Source organism: Falco punctatus (genome assembly GCF_963210335.1).
Source record: "Falco punctatus genome assembly, chromosome: 12".
In the NCBI taxonomy this organism is placed as follows: Eukaryota; Metazoa; Chordata; class Aves; order Falconiformes; family Falconidae; genus Falco; species Falco punctatus.
In genome coordinates this window covers 18,180,407-18,197,697 of record NC_137592.1, presented here as the reverse complement: position 1 = coordinate 18,197,697, position 17,291 = coordinate 18,180,407, and the positions used below count along the sequence as shown (strand labels likewise).

The following is a 17,291-nucleotide window of genomic DNA, read 5'->3' as shown; positions in this document are numbered from 1 at the left end:
CTTGTGCAAGTATTTTTTGAGTGATTATATTATATGTTAGCATTACAGCTAAAGTAGTGTTCCTGAGCACGTGTTTTCTGGAGATGGGGGAAGTCTGCAGAAGCTGCATATGAAACAATGCTGGAGCTGAAACTTTCTCCACAAGAAAAGGTTCTCGAGGAATGTTTGTGCAGCTTTCTGGCACAGGCGGGAGGGGGGCGAAAGTAACTAGATTTTGTTGCACAATCATAATTTGAAAAGAGTATCTTGTAAAAATATATCTCTGAATTATCATATATACCCTTTTTAATTACATATCGAGGCAAGGTTTGAAGTTGGAACCATCAGTCCAAAGCACAAGCTTCTGTGACTTCTGTCTGGAAGCAACATTAGGAGTTTATTTTATGCATAGATCAATATAGAAGGGCAAGCAACTCACATTTTTTCAGGCATTTTCTTCATACTTTACAGAAAATAATAAATATTATTCTTATTTTTGCCAGAATCCCTCTACTGCAGTAATCTTCCTTCAAACGTAACAGAAAATTGTTAACTCTACAGAATTTTGAAACAGCCAAATATGGATAACAGAATGCTTTTAGAAGGTTAAAAAACAAAATACATTTAACTCACTGTTTTTACAAGAATTTCTGCAGAAATATGTTAAACTGCTGTTGAATGCTGCTGTTTTGATCCTTGATAAATGCAGCAGGGTTAGAAAAGGTTTTAAATGAAAATCCTACATATCTTTCCCAAGCATAGACCATGTGATTGTGTAAAAAGATGTTTAGGCATGTGAACTATGCCACTGAAATCAGAATAGAAGCAGAAATTATTAACATCTTTCTTCTAGTGATTCCATATAAGTAAACATTTTGTTGGAAGCAACATTTTTGCTGAGTTACATAATTTCATTTATGCTATATAAGTTATTTAGTTCATGCTGCGTAATATTACATGCTCCACTCAGTGGAAAGGCTTTCCATAAAAAGACCCAAGAGGCTGAACTGAGACTAAAGTGAGGTTGGAAAAAATCAGTGTCTGTACAAAAGTTCACTGCAGAGTTTCTTTTTTTCTTCTGACTAAGAAAGCATTTTTCTCCATGGAGACATGATACGGAGCTTTAACAAGAGCCTACTTACTGCTAGGAGCTGTGTTTGTTCCCTGCTAAGGACACCCTTGGGGAACATAGGGAAGAGAATTGTGATTAATTTGTTTCTTTTATAAAAAGAAACACTGTATGCAAAAATCTTCAGCAGCCTTTCTCCTTTCCACTTTCTGGGCATCATAAAGCTGCAGAGGGCATTGACTAGTACAGAAAAGGCACTGGAATGTCAGCTCATGTGGGCGCGTTAGTGACCTGCTCAGGATTTACTCCATCACCTGTGTTTGGACATCGTATTGTATGTCCCATGTTGTGGTTGCCAGACTAAAATCTCCCTTTTTTTTTTTTTTTTTTTTTTTAACGTATCTTCTTTAGAGGTATACAGAGTGTATAGAGTTTACTCAAAGGAATGAAAGAAAGAGTAATTCAGTTTGTAAAGTAGGTTCCCAGCATTGCTACGTTTCAGTGTTTCCCTAAATCTAACGGTGGTTCTGTCTGTTCCTGAACAGAAGCACAAAATAAACATTATTGAGGATGTAAAAGATTTGTGCTACTTTTACAAGCAGATTGTAATATTTTAAGAGCTTTTCATATTCACTGTGTGTTCTCATCTTGGAGTATGTTGAAGGTCTGCTCCCTTGGCTGAAAATTGGGTATTTATGTGAGTGTCGTTAGTTTTTGATCAACAACCTTAGCTGAATTAAAAAGTGAGCGTTTACTAAAGTTTTGAAGCTTGAAAAGTGGTGGAGGTCAAGGGAGAACAGGACTCTAAGGTGAGCTTTGGAGGCCATCTGCTAGCACTGAGCAGCCTCCACGCTGTGCATCTCTGTTCAGGTAGATAACAAGGTTACTTGATGTGTTGGCTTTCAGTCTTACCACAGTGTTCTGGGCAGGCCGGTCTTCTCCTTTACGTAATGGAACTGAACCAAAGCACGTGGTTTTCTTAGTCACTGCTAGGAAAACATGGCGTAGCATGCTTTTCCCTTCTTCAGTGTGTCAACAATATGCTTGGAACTGGTCATTTCCGAGGGAGGTGTCAACATTGGTGTTGCATTAGCAAGTAAAAGAATGTCATCTGGCATTCATGGAAGAAAAAAAGACTTTTTCTCCAGGAAAAGAATAGGGTCAGAGCACAGGACAGGGATGCTATATACCTTTAAACAGTCTGCATTTCATGTAACGGCAGGATGACAACGTACAGGATTGGATCAAATTAAACTATGCTATTGTAGCTTTGACTTTTGTTTAATAGTAATGTCAAAACTTACACTTGATCTTAATAGGCAGCAGGATGGAAACAATAGGCTTCCATCTGAGGGAAGTTTTTGGCCCAGTATTGTGCTTGTGAATGAAAATCCATCTCCTCTGTTGGACTTGTATCATACTAAAATAATATTGGTATTGTTACGCAGTGTGAGGTTGATTGACCTTTAGGCTAGAGGAAGTGTAAGGCTAACAAGTTAAATGCCATTGAAAACAACTATCTAAATCATAAATTCAGACTGACCTGATTGATGCATCTGTGATTTAAGGAAGAAATTTGGAGATGTGGGATGAGATCCAGGACTAAACATCTGAAAGAGAGTGACTGAAGTACTCGACTTTAGTTGATTAAAGATACTCTGATCCTGTTTTTCTCTGCTGTCTTGACCTTACTAAAGTTCAGTTAGTATGTAATGGAAAAAACAACCGGTTTGATAGCAAAATACAGGAAATGCCTTCAATCATGGCTGATTACAGTAGCAGCTTTTCTTCTGTTGGGTTTGTTGGGGGTTTTTTTAGAATGCTCTTTCTATGTACCTAAAACAATGTAGAATAATAACGTTTTGTAGCCCTTTATTTGGGGTGTCCAAGCAGAGCAATTAAACATCTGGCTTTTGATGGAAATGCATGTTGGGAGGTTTTGCACAGGAGAGTGCCACATGACCTAAGTGAGAAAAATTAAGCATTATTACAGGTCATAACTTCAAAGCCTAGCAAATTGTGTGTGTGTGTGGCAATTCCACCATGAGTAACAAGACAAATGAATGCACGTCTCTCTTAAAAAAAATCTGCCTTTGTTTGACTTTCTCCTACAAAAAAATAGAAGTTTTACAACTGATTTGAATGAAATCTATATCTGGAAGACAGGAAGCTGGGAAGCAGCTTATGCTGAATATACACAAAGGCTCATATTCATCTCACCTAACTTTAGGAATGCAACTGAAGCTTCCAAGTCAGGATCCTGCTTGTCCTGGAGTGCATTTACAGTCAGTGGAGAAGGTAGGCTTCTTTATGGAACTGTGCTGCCCACATGTTCCGTGAATCATCCACTCAGAGATATCTATGGAGATGACCATGGAGGGAGCCTGGCACAGACTGGTACCTCAATTAAACTAATGTCTCATTTGTCAGAATCCTGGAAAATATAGGGAAGAAAATTACCATAAAACCAGAGCAAAATATTTCAAAGCTCTAGATACTTTCATGTTTAAGGTAAATTTTTTAAATTAATGGAATTGTGGTTGATTACATTATATACTTTTGTTCTATCTTTCCCATTATTGGTATAAGGCATTAATATATACTTACTGTGGGTTATTAAGAATTACAAGGCTTCATTGCTGAGGCAACTGAGTGAGAACTGCTAGAGAAATGTAAGATGCTACCTGGATAGACAGCATTTGTTGGCTGTATGTTTTTCTATTCTGCTTACGAAAGCTTCACACAAAAATAGAAGAGAAGAAAGAATTTCAGTAGTTTTGGTTAGGCACAGAAACTGCATGCCTGAAACCCAAGTACTCTTCTCTTTGTGTTTGCATAATTTGTATTCCATTGTTCAAATGATAGTGATTTTCTCATCCTGCCTACTAATGTCACTGCAGGAAAAAACCCCATTGCTTCTGGTTTCCAAAGAAAAACTTTTGAACAGATCCGAACTTAATGTGTCAACGGATACATTTTCTTCCTAAGGTTCTGGCAGGATTTTTTCAGAACTGAGTTTTTGAGACTTGATCTGACAAGCTTTTCTAGCTTCATGCCATCCTTTCACTGCCTTTCATCAAGTGGTTTTATCAAATAACGATTTGGTATTGTTTTGTTTAAAAGGATTATAGACATACATAGTAGGCACTTTTTGTTTGCGCTCCACCTAACCTATTGTTATAATATGCAATCTTATTTTTATGTTATTTGAGATATAAAAATAAGAGCTCAAAGCATTGAACCCCACAGAGCAGAATACCGCAGCTTGAGTCAGTCCTCGGATAAGCCTGGGGACTCTATTGTCTCAGTGGGATCACAGAGGTGTCAGTGAGGACGGGGGTTTATCACATTGCATATTTAGCAATGACTTCACACGTGGGCTTTGTAACAGAGGGTGAAAAAGTAAATATCATCAGTGGTAGCACAGCTTTCACCCCGTCATTCCCAGCCTGAATATGTAGAGCCAGTTAGAATTTTTTCAGCTAAATTATTAAAGAAAAAAGGTTTTAAAATGGTGGTTTTAACCAAAGTGGAGGCAACGAGAAAGGAAGGAAGGAAATAATCCGAGAGAACTGCTCACAGCCTTAACGTCAGGGCGCTGCTGGGGGTGGTGGGGACCGGGGTGGCCAGGCAGCTCCGCTCAGTTCCGAGCCAGGCGCTGGCCCAAGCAGCTGGCCATCGGCTGTTCGCACGCTACTTTCACAAACAGCTTTGGACAGTCTGTGTTTTCACCCAGCGTGAAACACAAATGGTTTGTAAAGTCTCAAGAAGCCTTACAAAATGAGAAAATCATTTGCTGTCTAGTTTAGCTGCAAGTTTCTGAGGCAGATTGTTTGTCCTGGACAATAGGCCTAATATGAAGGCAGCTCCATTCGTGACGGCTGGGGCAAAAGCTGCAGGCGGTGGGAAGGCAGAGCTGCCACTGGGATCCAGCACAAAGCACATAAGCAGGGTAAGTCAGGAGGCACAGCTGTAGTGCTACATCCCATGCCTGCCTCAGGACATGGAAAAATCGTTGCATTCCCAGGTAGGGGTCATGGAAGGATGAGGTTTATAAAGCAGTGTGATGCGAATTTAGGAGCAAACCTCTCTTGAAAAATAAATACAAAACGCTTCCCTCTGTGCTTACCCAGTTTTTGAGAATGTTTTACATAACGCATATTCGAACTTGTATGCGTTTCACTTATGTTCACAAATGAAAACATGGAAATAATAAGAAAGGAAAAGCCACACAAAGGAGAGCTGTTATGTGTGATATATTTATTTGTCTGCACATTATTTTAAGGAAACTTCGCATAGCGAGATAAGCAGATCAGGCACTGTAATGTCCTACACTGCTACCGACAATTGTAATAAAGTTCTGGTCAAAGCCATTAAAAAGCCATATATGGAAATTATTTTATAGAAAATGTTTTTATGCTACCAGAAAACTCATTGGTTTCCTTAAGCTACTGGAAATGAATATTAAACCTTTGTTCAATACGTCATTAAGACTTCAGTAAATAGTTAGGGCCACATAATGAACGTGCAGCCACCTTTTCCATCTCAGGACCTTGCTGACCTGAACGTTCTCTCAGTGGTAGACATTGCTGGAGCAGGTGATGTTATACATTGTGCAAGCCATACTTTTGCCTTGTAACAGCTAGGGTTTGCAGAGCCACAGATAGTAATTGTGTGTTTATCTCCTTCTGATGTCCTTGGTGGGTAGAGAGCAAACTGCCTTTTGCTACATCCCGCCTCCCATCTCTGCCACCCCCTTAGTCCACAAGATATTTGTGCAACAGGCACGGTGATGGATGTTGTGTTATCGAAGGAAAGTAAACGTGTGTGTGTTTTTAAAAATAAACATGCCTGACAGTGTCACTATGGTCACATTAAAAGTCAGCGCTTCCCATTAAAGTTTACCCTGCTGTCTGAACTATCACTGTTTTCTTCGATTAAAAGTAGCTATAGTAGCTCTGGCTTTATTTGAAACCAAGTCTGTGCTCTTAATTCATGAGCCTCTAGCCATTATACATACTGATACACACCAGTATGAGGTGGATTCGCTTTATTCCAAACATAGCACTGCTGAAAACCAGCGGTTTTCAAATCTGCGCAGCAGGTTTTTCTGTCTGTTGCTGAGTATGGCTCTGCTATAGTTTTTGTGATAGACAATGTCTTAATTCTTTGATGATATCAAGTCCTGTAACAGTGACAAAGAAAATGTGTATCATAAGTCAAACAATTATTTAATGGGCCAACATAAAAGTAAAGCAGAGAAATTCCAAGATTTACACATAAACACAGGCAAAACTTCCTGAGATCTTCTACAAAAACAAAAGCAGCAGAACCATCTTTTTCTCGCCATTGGTCTCACTCAGGTTTCCCCCTGCTCCTCCCTGATAACAAGAACTGCCCTACTGTCATGAATCCACTTATAAGCATGAACAGTCCAGTGCATGTCCTTACTCCATGGGCAAGGGAGGTCACATCAACTGGTAGAAACATTGAATTACACTGCTGTTACAGCATATTTATGCACAGTAACATCAGAAAGTATGGGCTCCTTCTTTTCCGTACGTTTTTTCAAATGGGAAAAAATTCTTAGTTTATGTTTTCTTAGAAGTTACATTTTTGATTTTCCCATTTATCTCTGATCTGTTGCAGGGGGGTGGGCAAAAAGCCTTGCTAATGTGTTGTGTCTAAAATAAAGCAACAAAATAATCCACTAGTGGAGTACAGTCCTAATGTATCTGTCCTGTAGTTTAGGTATTGAAACAGATTAAGTTGGTGAAAGCTAATCACTGAAGAAGCTAACATCAGAATATTAAAATTGTTGACATTTCTTTTTGTTTTCTGACCAGTTCCATATATGACTATCTTGTTTAGACTGTAACCTAGTACATTCATTATTGATAAATTGAGGACACCGATGGTTTTGAAGAAACAAAAAGATTTTGGTGAATTTATCAGTCTTCCAGAAAATGCAGTTTCAGAGTGTGCTGCAAATGATCCAAGTTCTGTGATATTTACTGCTTGTGATTGCAACTCATGTTGAAAATGCAACTTTAACTAAAAATATAGTAAAGAATAAATCTGTGCTGGGTACAGGAGAGACTTGTTGTTTCAGGTGAGCATCTTTATCTCAAAAGCAATTTGGATGTCACTGAGTAAGTTAGAAAGTGATTCTAGGAATATGGAAGTCTTACCTTAATTAAATCGGGGAGAAAATTAATCTTGTTGAAATTGCTAATTGATATAATAAACATATTACCTTCAGTTATGAATTTCAATAACTGGAGTAACTAGGGAATGATTCTGATGGTTTTCTATGTTGTTGGGGAAAGTTTCCTTTTTATCTTCTGTGGTTTCTTCTGTGAACAGCTTGTCTGTTTAAAGCCTGCAGAGAGGATGTGATTTTCCCAGGCAGGGGAACAATGGTAATGGTTTCAAATACACTATTGAAAGGGTTTATTGCAGTGGAAAGCCACCAAAATAAAATGGTTGTTCCATAGCTACGTACTTTAGACTTGTGTTGCTTGTGAATCTTTCCTCTTTGATGTTCTATAGATGTTTAGTAAGGTACAGTCCTTCACTGAACTTTCATCCTATAAAGAAATATTCTTGCTTCCAGTGTTGTTATTTGTAGATAATTATTATGCCTCATTCTAACCCACACTGTGAAATGTGATTGCTTTCTAGTTTTGTTGCTCATTCAACAGTTAGAGTGGAAGCAGATGCTGTGGATATATTTCATTGTAAAGTGATTGCTTAAACCAGCTTGTGATCATGTTTCTTAGCTACTTGATCTTGTTCTTCAAATATAAATTTATTTAGTCACTAATGTTTACCATGTTCAAAGGCTACTGTTAGTAATGTTTGGCAGACTTTCTGATTTTACTGGTCAAAACCCATTTTGACTGTTTAATTGCCTTACTTTCAACACAAAAATAATCTGTTATCGAAATGACATGTGTGACACACAGGGCCACGCATACAAGGTGGTTATCTCACTGTTATCACGGCTGTTGGGAGTCAGGCTGTAAGAACCCAGTCCTGCGACGTCCTCATCCACTGAGCATTTGTAGGAAGCCAGGACAGTCAGGGTCTCATGGCACTGGTGGGTGGAGGAAGGAATGAGCATAGAGGTAGTTTTCTCACAGGTTACCTGCTGTTCTGACTTGCACAAACCTTTCTGTTATAATCCTGATCCTTTCTTGAGATCCTGCCAATCATTCCAGCTTCTGAGGTGATTGTGATGCTGGCAGGTATCCAGAAATAGAAACCAAGGCTTAAATTTCTGTTCCAAGCTCTCTGAGAAAGAGGAAAAAAATATTAAAAAAAAAAAACAAACAAAAAAAACAAAACATTTTTTTGCAATTGACTGCTCGAGTCAACTGAACTGACTTTACAAAGTGCCTTGGCAAACAAACAAAGGAGAGAAATAGCTTAATGTAGCATTACTGCATTCAAGTGATCTGGGCACTTTCCTGGCTTAACTGGTTGGGTTGTTTGCAGTTGCATGTAATTACTCAGGTTGTAGGAACTCATTTTGTCAGACACAGATGACTTTCTTAGTTCCTACAAAAGGAATGCAAAATGAGAAAAAGAAGGATTTAATAGACCTTTGTCATTGAGCTATTGGACACTTACTATTTGGTGTGCTCTGATTTAGAGGTAGACAACTGGCGCTAATACCAGGAACCAAATAAAACACAAAATGGTTCAGAATGGATCGTTATGTACAGACAATTAATTTACATTCCAGATAGTGATAGCTTTTTGAGATGTAGGAGAACTGGCTGTTTCTTAGAACAGTTCTGGGGAGATAATGGGTCTTAAACTAAAACTTATTTTTCCAGTGACACTGTTGCTCTGAAAAGACAACCTTCCTTGACAACTCTCTCTCTGTTACTTTTTCATTTGTTTCCTCATCACTGTCTGTTTTGGTTTAGGTTTGGGGTTGTTTTGTTTTGGTTTTTTTTCCTGTGAGGTGCTAAATAGCACATTACCTATTCTCTTGCATTTATTTAGCTAACTAAGGTTTCTTTGTCCAAACTTGCATAATTAGGGTTTTTTTTTTTTTGTGGAGTTTCTTGTTCAGATTGTTGTTGTTCTTTTATTTTTTTAAATCTGGCAACTTTAAATTGAAATAATGGTTTTGAATGGCTTTCAATGCAAGTACTTTTCTGGACTATGATAATCTTGTGGGCTAGCTATGAATGTGGAACTTTGGCAGACTCCCAGCTTACCTCTTAACCTCCCATCTGTATGTTAATGGAAGCCATGCTGCTGTTGTTTTAGCCTCTTCCAAATTTCTTTTTGAAACTATGATGCACTTTGTGATAATAAAAATCTACTGGTATTAAACTTCTCAAGAAGTTCAACAAGGTCAAGTGCAAGGTCCTGCATGTGTGTGAGGGCAATCCCAAGCAATACATGCTGGGTGGAGAATGGATTGAGAGCAGCCCTGAGGAGAAGGACTTGGGGGTGCTGGTGTACAAAAAGCTCAATGTGGCCTGGCAATGTGCTCCTGCAGCCCAGAAAGCCAACCATGTCTGGGCTGCATCAAAAGAAGTGTGGCCAGCAGGACAAGAGAGGTGACTCCCCCTCTCTAGTCTGCTCTCATGAGACTCCACCTGCAGTACTGCATTCAGCTCTGGGGCCTCCAACATAAGGACATGGGACTGTTGGAGTGAGTCCAGAAGAGGACCATGAAGATGGTCAGAGGGCTGGAGCACCTCTCCTCTGAAGACAGGCTGAGATAATTGGGGTTGCTCAGCCTGGAGAAGAGAAGGCTCCGGGGACACCTTACTGTAGCCTTCCAGTGCCTAAAGGGGCCTGCAGGAAAGTGGGGAGGGACTTTGTGCAAGGGCATGTGGTGACAGGACAAGGGGTGATGGCTTTAAACTGGAAGAGGGTAGATTTAGATTTGATATAATAAGGAGGAAATTCTTTACTGTGAGGGTGGTGAGGCACAGGAACAGGTTGTGCAGAGAATCTGTGGATGCCCCATCCCTGGAAGTGTTCAAGGCCAGGTTGGATGGGGCTTGGAACAACCTGGTCTAGTGGAATGTGTCTCTGCCCACAGCAGGGGTGTTGGAACTGGATGATCTTTAAGGTCCCTTCCAGCCCAAACCACTCCATAATTCTGAGCAGCCTCTTCAATTTCATCAGTTCCTGTCATAATGATTTGTATTATGATCTTCTTAACAGTCTGTTGAGATGGTGGCTGAAAGTGGTTCCAAGATTACATCAAATATAATTATACTTTGATTTCTTTATCTGAACATCTTGACTTTTTGAAATACAGCTTGTATTCTTCTTTAGCTTAGGCACATTCAAGATAACAGTGCATTTGGAAGGTTAAAAGCAACAGCTACAAGCTTATTTCCTTCTTCCATCTGCAAGAGCTTTGTCCTATTGTTCTCCTTGATCACGTTGTACTTTATATTACAGTCTTGTCTTAATGGAGGTCTTTTGATTGTAACACTTGTAATTCATGGGAACAGCGGTTTTGGGAGTGCACATGATGTTTGGAGCAGGAATCTTTATTTTGTTTATTTGACTTTCTTGGGGGAATAAAGCTGCTGATATCTGCCCTTGCATTGGTGTTGGACAATTCTTGCAAATCACTTTCCAGAGATGGGAAAAGGTGGTTATTTGAGGGGTTAAATGTTAGATGTAGGGGATTATTTTGTAGCCAGCTGGATCTTGGGTTATTTAGGAACTCATTAAAAGGATGACCTTAAGAAATGATAAAACATGTAGTCTGCTTCAAGGGACCTTACATGGGTGACCAGCTGAGGACCTACAAGAGCAGCATAACTGATCTGGAGATAGCCAAGTCTGGTGTAGGTCATATTGCTTGCAACAAGCATTTCTACAGCCAGTGTATGCTTCAGCTACATAAAGCATACCTGGTAAAGCTAGTTAGTGTCGGAGACAGTGGATTTACTGTTAGTCAGGTAAATCTGACTTTGTTTTGCCATGTCAGACTTCTTGTACATGCACAAACCTCTTTGTAAGAAGTGTCTGATTTACTGCACAAATGTCCAATGATTATGCAGACCTTGAGTACTAAGTCCACTGTGTGCCAGAGATACCTGATTTTTATGTTGTCCTGTGTGCGTGCCTAAGAAATATATGTTAAATGTGGGCCAGCATATTTGAAAATTTTGAAAAAGTGTCAAAAGAAAAAAATAATAAAATCTAGCTACTGAAATTTGGCTGATAGGGAGAAAAGAGCATTTCTGGGAAAATCCCAGCTTACTGTAGCCTTGGACATGTCCACAAAACCCCTTAACATAATGCAGCCTTGGAAGGGTTGTTTAATCATTTAATGTGTGTGAAAGCTTCCACCATGTTGCAGCACCTGCAGTTCCGAAGTCTGGTGTCTGATAGGGAGACGTTTCTCCAAAAGAAATCTTCAGACTAAGGTGAAGGCTTCTCATTCCTCACTCAGGTGGAATTTGGTGGCATAAAGGACTTTTGCAAAAAAACCTGTATCTTTTTGTAAGCTTTTGGGGTGCAATTTGTTTTACAGAGGCCAGCATGGGATTTTGTTCCTCTATCTCATTTAGAACTTGCCTACACACTTTTTTTTCAGTTCTACCTATTGGATTTTTTTCTAATTATTCTAGCAAAAAAGTTCTGATCAGAAAGTTACTACAAATTCACCCAAAGACATGTGTTCTGCTTTTGATTCTCACCTTTGTATGCATTCATACATACAATGCCTTCATTTATTACTGTGTATTTTTAATACATGACAGAGGTACCTAAAGCCTAGACAGGAGTATAAACATAAAATGATCCATGCAATAAAAGTGGGGGGGGTGGGGGTGTTTCCTTTGTTTTATGCTTGGTTTATTAATTATACATGATAAGATGTTTTTAATTGGGGTGTCTTCATGCAAGTGAGGGTTCTTTTATGCACTGACTTTCTAGAGGCTTTTGTAGTTTAGTCTAAAGCAAGTGGCAGGTAACTTAAACAGTACCTAGCATCTATTGTGTTGGAACATGCAATGACCATCAATGGTATATTTAGAAAATGTACAGAGGGCAAGACAGGAAAGGTGGATATCCCTTTCTCAACCTGTTTTTAACCTCACCCAGTTTAATAACCAAAGAATTGTGTGGTTTTGACACAAAGACATTTGTACAATGGAGAGACAGAGACAGCTGCTAAGATGTGTTGTTTAACAATGAATGCAAAATATTCCTGTGAGATTATTTTTGAGCAGGTTTAAACTGCAGAAAAGAATGCTCCCAAAGATGAGAACTGTTGGTTTTCATCCCTCTCACTGCAATCTGAACTTTGAATTGCTGGTATGCATTAAGAATCCAATTCAAAATAATCCAAGTCTGAAAATGCCTATTAATTCAACCCATATGACAGAGTATAGATTAATTGGTACTTCTTACTTTGTGCTAATGCAGAAATTGAGAAGGGTTTCATAAGACGTTGTTGACCTATTTCACATAGAAAGTTAGATTCGTAGCAAACAAGACTGAGCTCTTTTCCAAACATTTTCCATGCTGTCTTGAATACAACCGTGTTTTCATGCAGCTAAACAGGGAGTAAAGATCTCGTCTTGCAAAATGCTTGTCATTGCCTGCTTCCTTGTTGCCTTTAACTAGGTGACCTGTTTAGTGACTGCTTCCAACTTTTCATGCACACGTTAAGAATGGTTTCTCCGTGGTGTTTGTGAAACCATCTATTTGTCATATTCTGTGTTTTTATGATTAAATTCAAGAGTACGTGATCAAAATTTGAGAGTTGATTTAATTTTGGGCCTTTTTATTTCAGGGACCTGAAACTGGACAATATTCTTCTGGATGCAGAAGGCCACTGTAAACTGGCTGACTTTGGGATGTGCAAAGAAGGGATTCTGAATGGAGTGACCACCACAACCTTTTGTGGCACACCTGACTATATAGCTCCGGAGGTATTTTTTTGCACTGTACTAAGAATACGGATATTATCGTTCACCAGACTGTTACATGTGTAATTTTAGATACTTTGTGCATGTAGATGAAAACAGTAGAAGATGCAAACTAGGCTGTGGTGTAGTTTTGCCTAGGTAATCTTGCAGAAATTGATTACTGCTCACAAGCAGTATTTCACATTGATAGAAGTGACAAAGCATGTTTTTTCTATTATTTGTTTCCTGAATTAACAGTATTCTTCTCCATACACTCATCTCTGACTTGGCATTATTGTGAAAGCACTTACTAGCCTTTAAGGTGTTAGACGCAACTGAGTACTGCCAGCACTGGTCTTTAGTAGTTATAATTTTTTTTTTTTTAATTTTTCATGAGACTTAGAAGGGCACATTCATATGGAAGAGACCATGTTTGGTGTCATTTTGCCTAGTGTCCCTGTGGGAATATAATTTTTTTCCATTCTTTAAAGTATCTGTGAGTGAAAGATACTGTGTTTGTGGTATTTCTCATCATATGGATGAACAGCAAATATAGACTTGCATAGAAAGGTAGAAAATTTCCATATGTATGCTGCATATCCATTGGCAACACCCAAAGTAATTTCAAGCCATTCATTGAGTAAAAGAAATGGCTGAGAATCACGCAGGTTTTACATAGCCTAAGTTGTAATATTATGAGATGGATTTCCGAGTGCCTAAAATGAGTTGGTATTGTACAGTTAGTCTTCTAGGCAGACTTTGCTCAGTTTAGTTAGTAACCTGTGCATCTTCTGGCTGAAGATTCAGTGTGCTGATTTAATGTAAAAGTGTCATTGCTTTGTCTTTCATCAACCATAAATTTGCAGCAGGGAAAAATGTTTATTATTTGTTAGAGATGATAAATTAGAAAACTTTATTGTTAGTGTTCATGGCTGTCAAGCTTTGGTAGCGCAAGTGATAAGGTGTGAATCATATTCAAACCATCATGATATAAATGTGTGTCTTACAGAGTTTGAAAAGTATTACGGTGTTTAAAAGAAAATAAATACCAGTGTGATGGTTTTGGTTTCATATGAATTCTGTTCTGATTCAGGGTATTAATTGAGTCCTTTGACAAATGCTTTGGAAATTTTTAGTGGAAAAAAAGCAATAATAAGATCCGAGGAACTCTTACATGGAATCCTGTTCTCACTGAAGTCAGTAACTCAGGCTTCCGTTTTGTCATCTTAATTGCAGAAGTTTATCTCCTGTTTCTATTTCTCTTGCATCATGGTGGTATGTTTCAATTTTCTGTTCTTTAGCAATACTTGAGTTGCAAGAGTGCCTAGAACACTTGAAAAGTGCATTTTTGAAGAGTATAAATTTCTGTAATTAAAGTCTATAAAATGTAATATCCATTCAACTAAGAATCTGGCTGGGATCCAGACCTCTGTATTCAATGTTAACTCATTTTTGGTTTTATGTTAAGACTGAATTTGGTTTTATGTTGGTCATGATTCCCAAATACAGCACTGAGCTCACATGTCTTCTGACTGTAGCGCTAGTGTTGTTTAAGGGGGTGGTGGAGTTGTTGCCATTCTAACTCATTTTAAGGCAGACAGCTTAGACAGTTGCCCACTCTACTTTTCCCAGTCCCCTGTCATACTGAAACTTTGCAGCCAAACTACAAGCTTCTCAGTGAAGAGTAGCCAGGAATTAAACTTGTATGACACTAGTTCTGTAACACCAGGTAGTACAATAAAACTCCATCATGCTAACCTTCCACTCCCCACTTAAATTTACTTGCTACAATGTTGAATTGGTGCCACATGAAAAGTTGTGGAGTGGTAGCCAGTTTTTCTGAAAGCGAGGGAAATTAAAGTGAGTGCTACAGCCATGCATTATACAGCGTTTTAATGCTGTAAAAAGAACTTGAACAAAAATGCTTTTGGCTTCCTTCAGCCCTACCTAAAGGACTAGAATAAATCTCTCTGATGAGCGCCATGCAGCATTACAAGCTGGTTCAGTTTGTTTGTTCAAGATAGAGACAAGGAAATGTTTCACATTTTCCACCAATCTGTTTTGTATATGTGATCTTTTTTCCCCCCTATAGCGTGACCTGCTTTAAACAGTTTGGAAGGATATACAGCTCTCTTGCTCATGGGCATACTCTTTTACTCAGGGGACTGATAAATTCAGTCAGTACTTCTGAGAACAACTATGCATTGACACTTAGCTGTGTTTAGTGCAAATTGCCTGCGTAAGAAACCATGCCTGCCTGCTGTTGCTGAAATCAGTGTGGGATTTAGTCCTGCTTAGGCGCTGTTGGAAAGAAGGGGTGTATTATGTTGAAACAGCAAGTGTGCAGCCGAGAGTTTTATCTAACTTGTCTATTCAATCCAATCTCTTTTTCTGTACCAGATCCTCCAGGAGTTAGAATACGGCCCATCAGTAGACTGGTGGGCTCTGGGTGTTCTCATGTACGAAATGATGGCTGGGCAACCCCCCTTTGAAGCTGACAATGAAGATGATCTCTTTGAATCCATCCTCCACGATGATGTCTTGTATCCAGTCTGGCTCAGTAAAGAAGCCGTCAGCATTTTAAAAGCAGTGAGTCTTCCATTACTCGATTTCCTCGTCCTCTTCATGTTTTTGTTTTGTTTTTTTTTTTTTTTTTTTTTTTGGGGGGGGGGGGGCGTTACTTGATTAAATTGAATTTGCTGAAAGTTGTTGAGAGCAGTCACCGCTGGGAGTTCAAGCACAGTTCAGAGTGCCACTGTTAGGATAATGGGGCCTGGGATAAATTACACCACTTGTGGGAAAGGAACAGAATGTTTGTATTCCACGCGGTTGTACACTGTATAAATCTGTGTACTGCAGATTCATGTTTCAGGGAAAACCCAACCAACTAGAACTGTGCTATCACTTTGGCACTTTATATGCTGCATGTTCACTAGTGAGGGAAGCACTACATAATTAAAGAAACAATGTTTTTATTTAACCCACTTAAAAAATTTCTTGTTTCTCTGCCTTTCTTTCCCTATCATCAAGATAGGTTGAAAGCCCTTTATTTGCAGTTGCATATTCTATTTTATAGTTCACATAACACTTTGAAAAGCAGTCTTACTCTGGTGTAATTGTTTCTGCCCTGATTGGTGGTTTTCAGTGACTTGACAGAAATGTGAGTCACTAAATGCCACAATTTTTTGGATCAGTCAAAATGTGTTACTGGGTAACTTCAGTTTTCAGACTGCCTTTCCAAAATCAGGTTTACTTCATTAATATGACACTGACATAAATCCTTTCTTCTATACTAGTATCATCCGAACATAAAAAGTAAAACAAAACAGAAGCAGTATGACAATCCCATAGGTTTTTATTCCACTTTTCCATCTTCTTTGAAAGTGGAAAATTTCTGCCTTTCCACATCTATTTTTCTTTCAGCATCTGCAGTAAAGTAAGGGAGACTTTCAATTAAGAGGGCAGCTGGTAAAGTCCTGCAGAGATCTTCATACAGGGTTACATTTTGAAACTTTATATAAAACTTGAAAAATTCTGCTTTTAACACCAGTGGACAGGTAACACTTTCGGAAGAAATGTTCATCTTGATCTCTTAATGAAAATATCTTCAGGCTCATTCTAGCTGAGAGAGGGAGGTGCTCTAGCAGATGATTAAAAGCAGAAGTCGAAGTTAAACCTCTCAGAAATGTTTGCGGGAGTATCTCTTTTGTTCCATTCACTGTAGTGAGAACATGGAGGATTTAATGCTGACCTTTGCACATATTCTCCTGTCTCCCCCCAGATAGGTCTCTGATGATGACCTTTTATTAGCTGACATCATACTTTTATGCATCAATTTTTGTTTCCAGACCTTTCAACTATTTTCAGTTCAGCAATTAAAATGTATGGACTTGAGCTGTAGAATTCAGGCTGATACCTAGGATTCAGGGTATTTTTTTGGGCATGTCGTAGAGAAAGGGTTGTTGTCAATGTTCATGTCTGCATCTGAATTTCACTGAAGTCCAAGAGATTTTCGGTAATGTTTTGTTTTCACAGTCTGTAAGATCTGTGTTCCTTTGTCATCCACAGGCTTCTTCAGTGAATCTATATTAACCGATCTTTCTGTTATTCTCAATCACAGAAACATTTGTTGGAGGGGAAGAGTTTAACTCTTGGCCAAGTGTGTAGTGTAAGAGCCATTGTAACTATTAGGAGAAGGTATTTATTTGACAGAGAAAAGGGAGAAACAGATTTGACAGTCAGAGCCTAACTATGTTATCTCATTGGTCGTGCAAGAAGTGAGATATCTGTTTGTGTTATACATGTCATTCATTAACCACACAAATGCAGACACA

General features: G+C 38.7%; 1 protein-coding gene across 1 annotated transcript in view; it reads left to right on the top strand.

Moving 5' to 3' along the window:
* The window catches only part of PRKCE (protein kinase C epsilon), a 293,182-nt gene that overhangs the window by 249,960 nt on the left and 25,931 nt on the right, over positions 1-17,291 (top strand). Inside the window, exons 12-13 of the mRNA XM_080408304.1 lie at positions 12,843-12,981; positions 15,358-15,546. Coding sequence (XP_080264430.1) covers positions 12,843-12,981; positions 15,358-15,546 — 328 coding nt within the window. The remainder of the gene's footprint in view (positions 1-12,842; positions 12,982-15,357; positions 15,547-17,291) is intronic.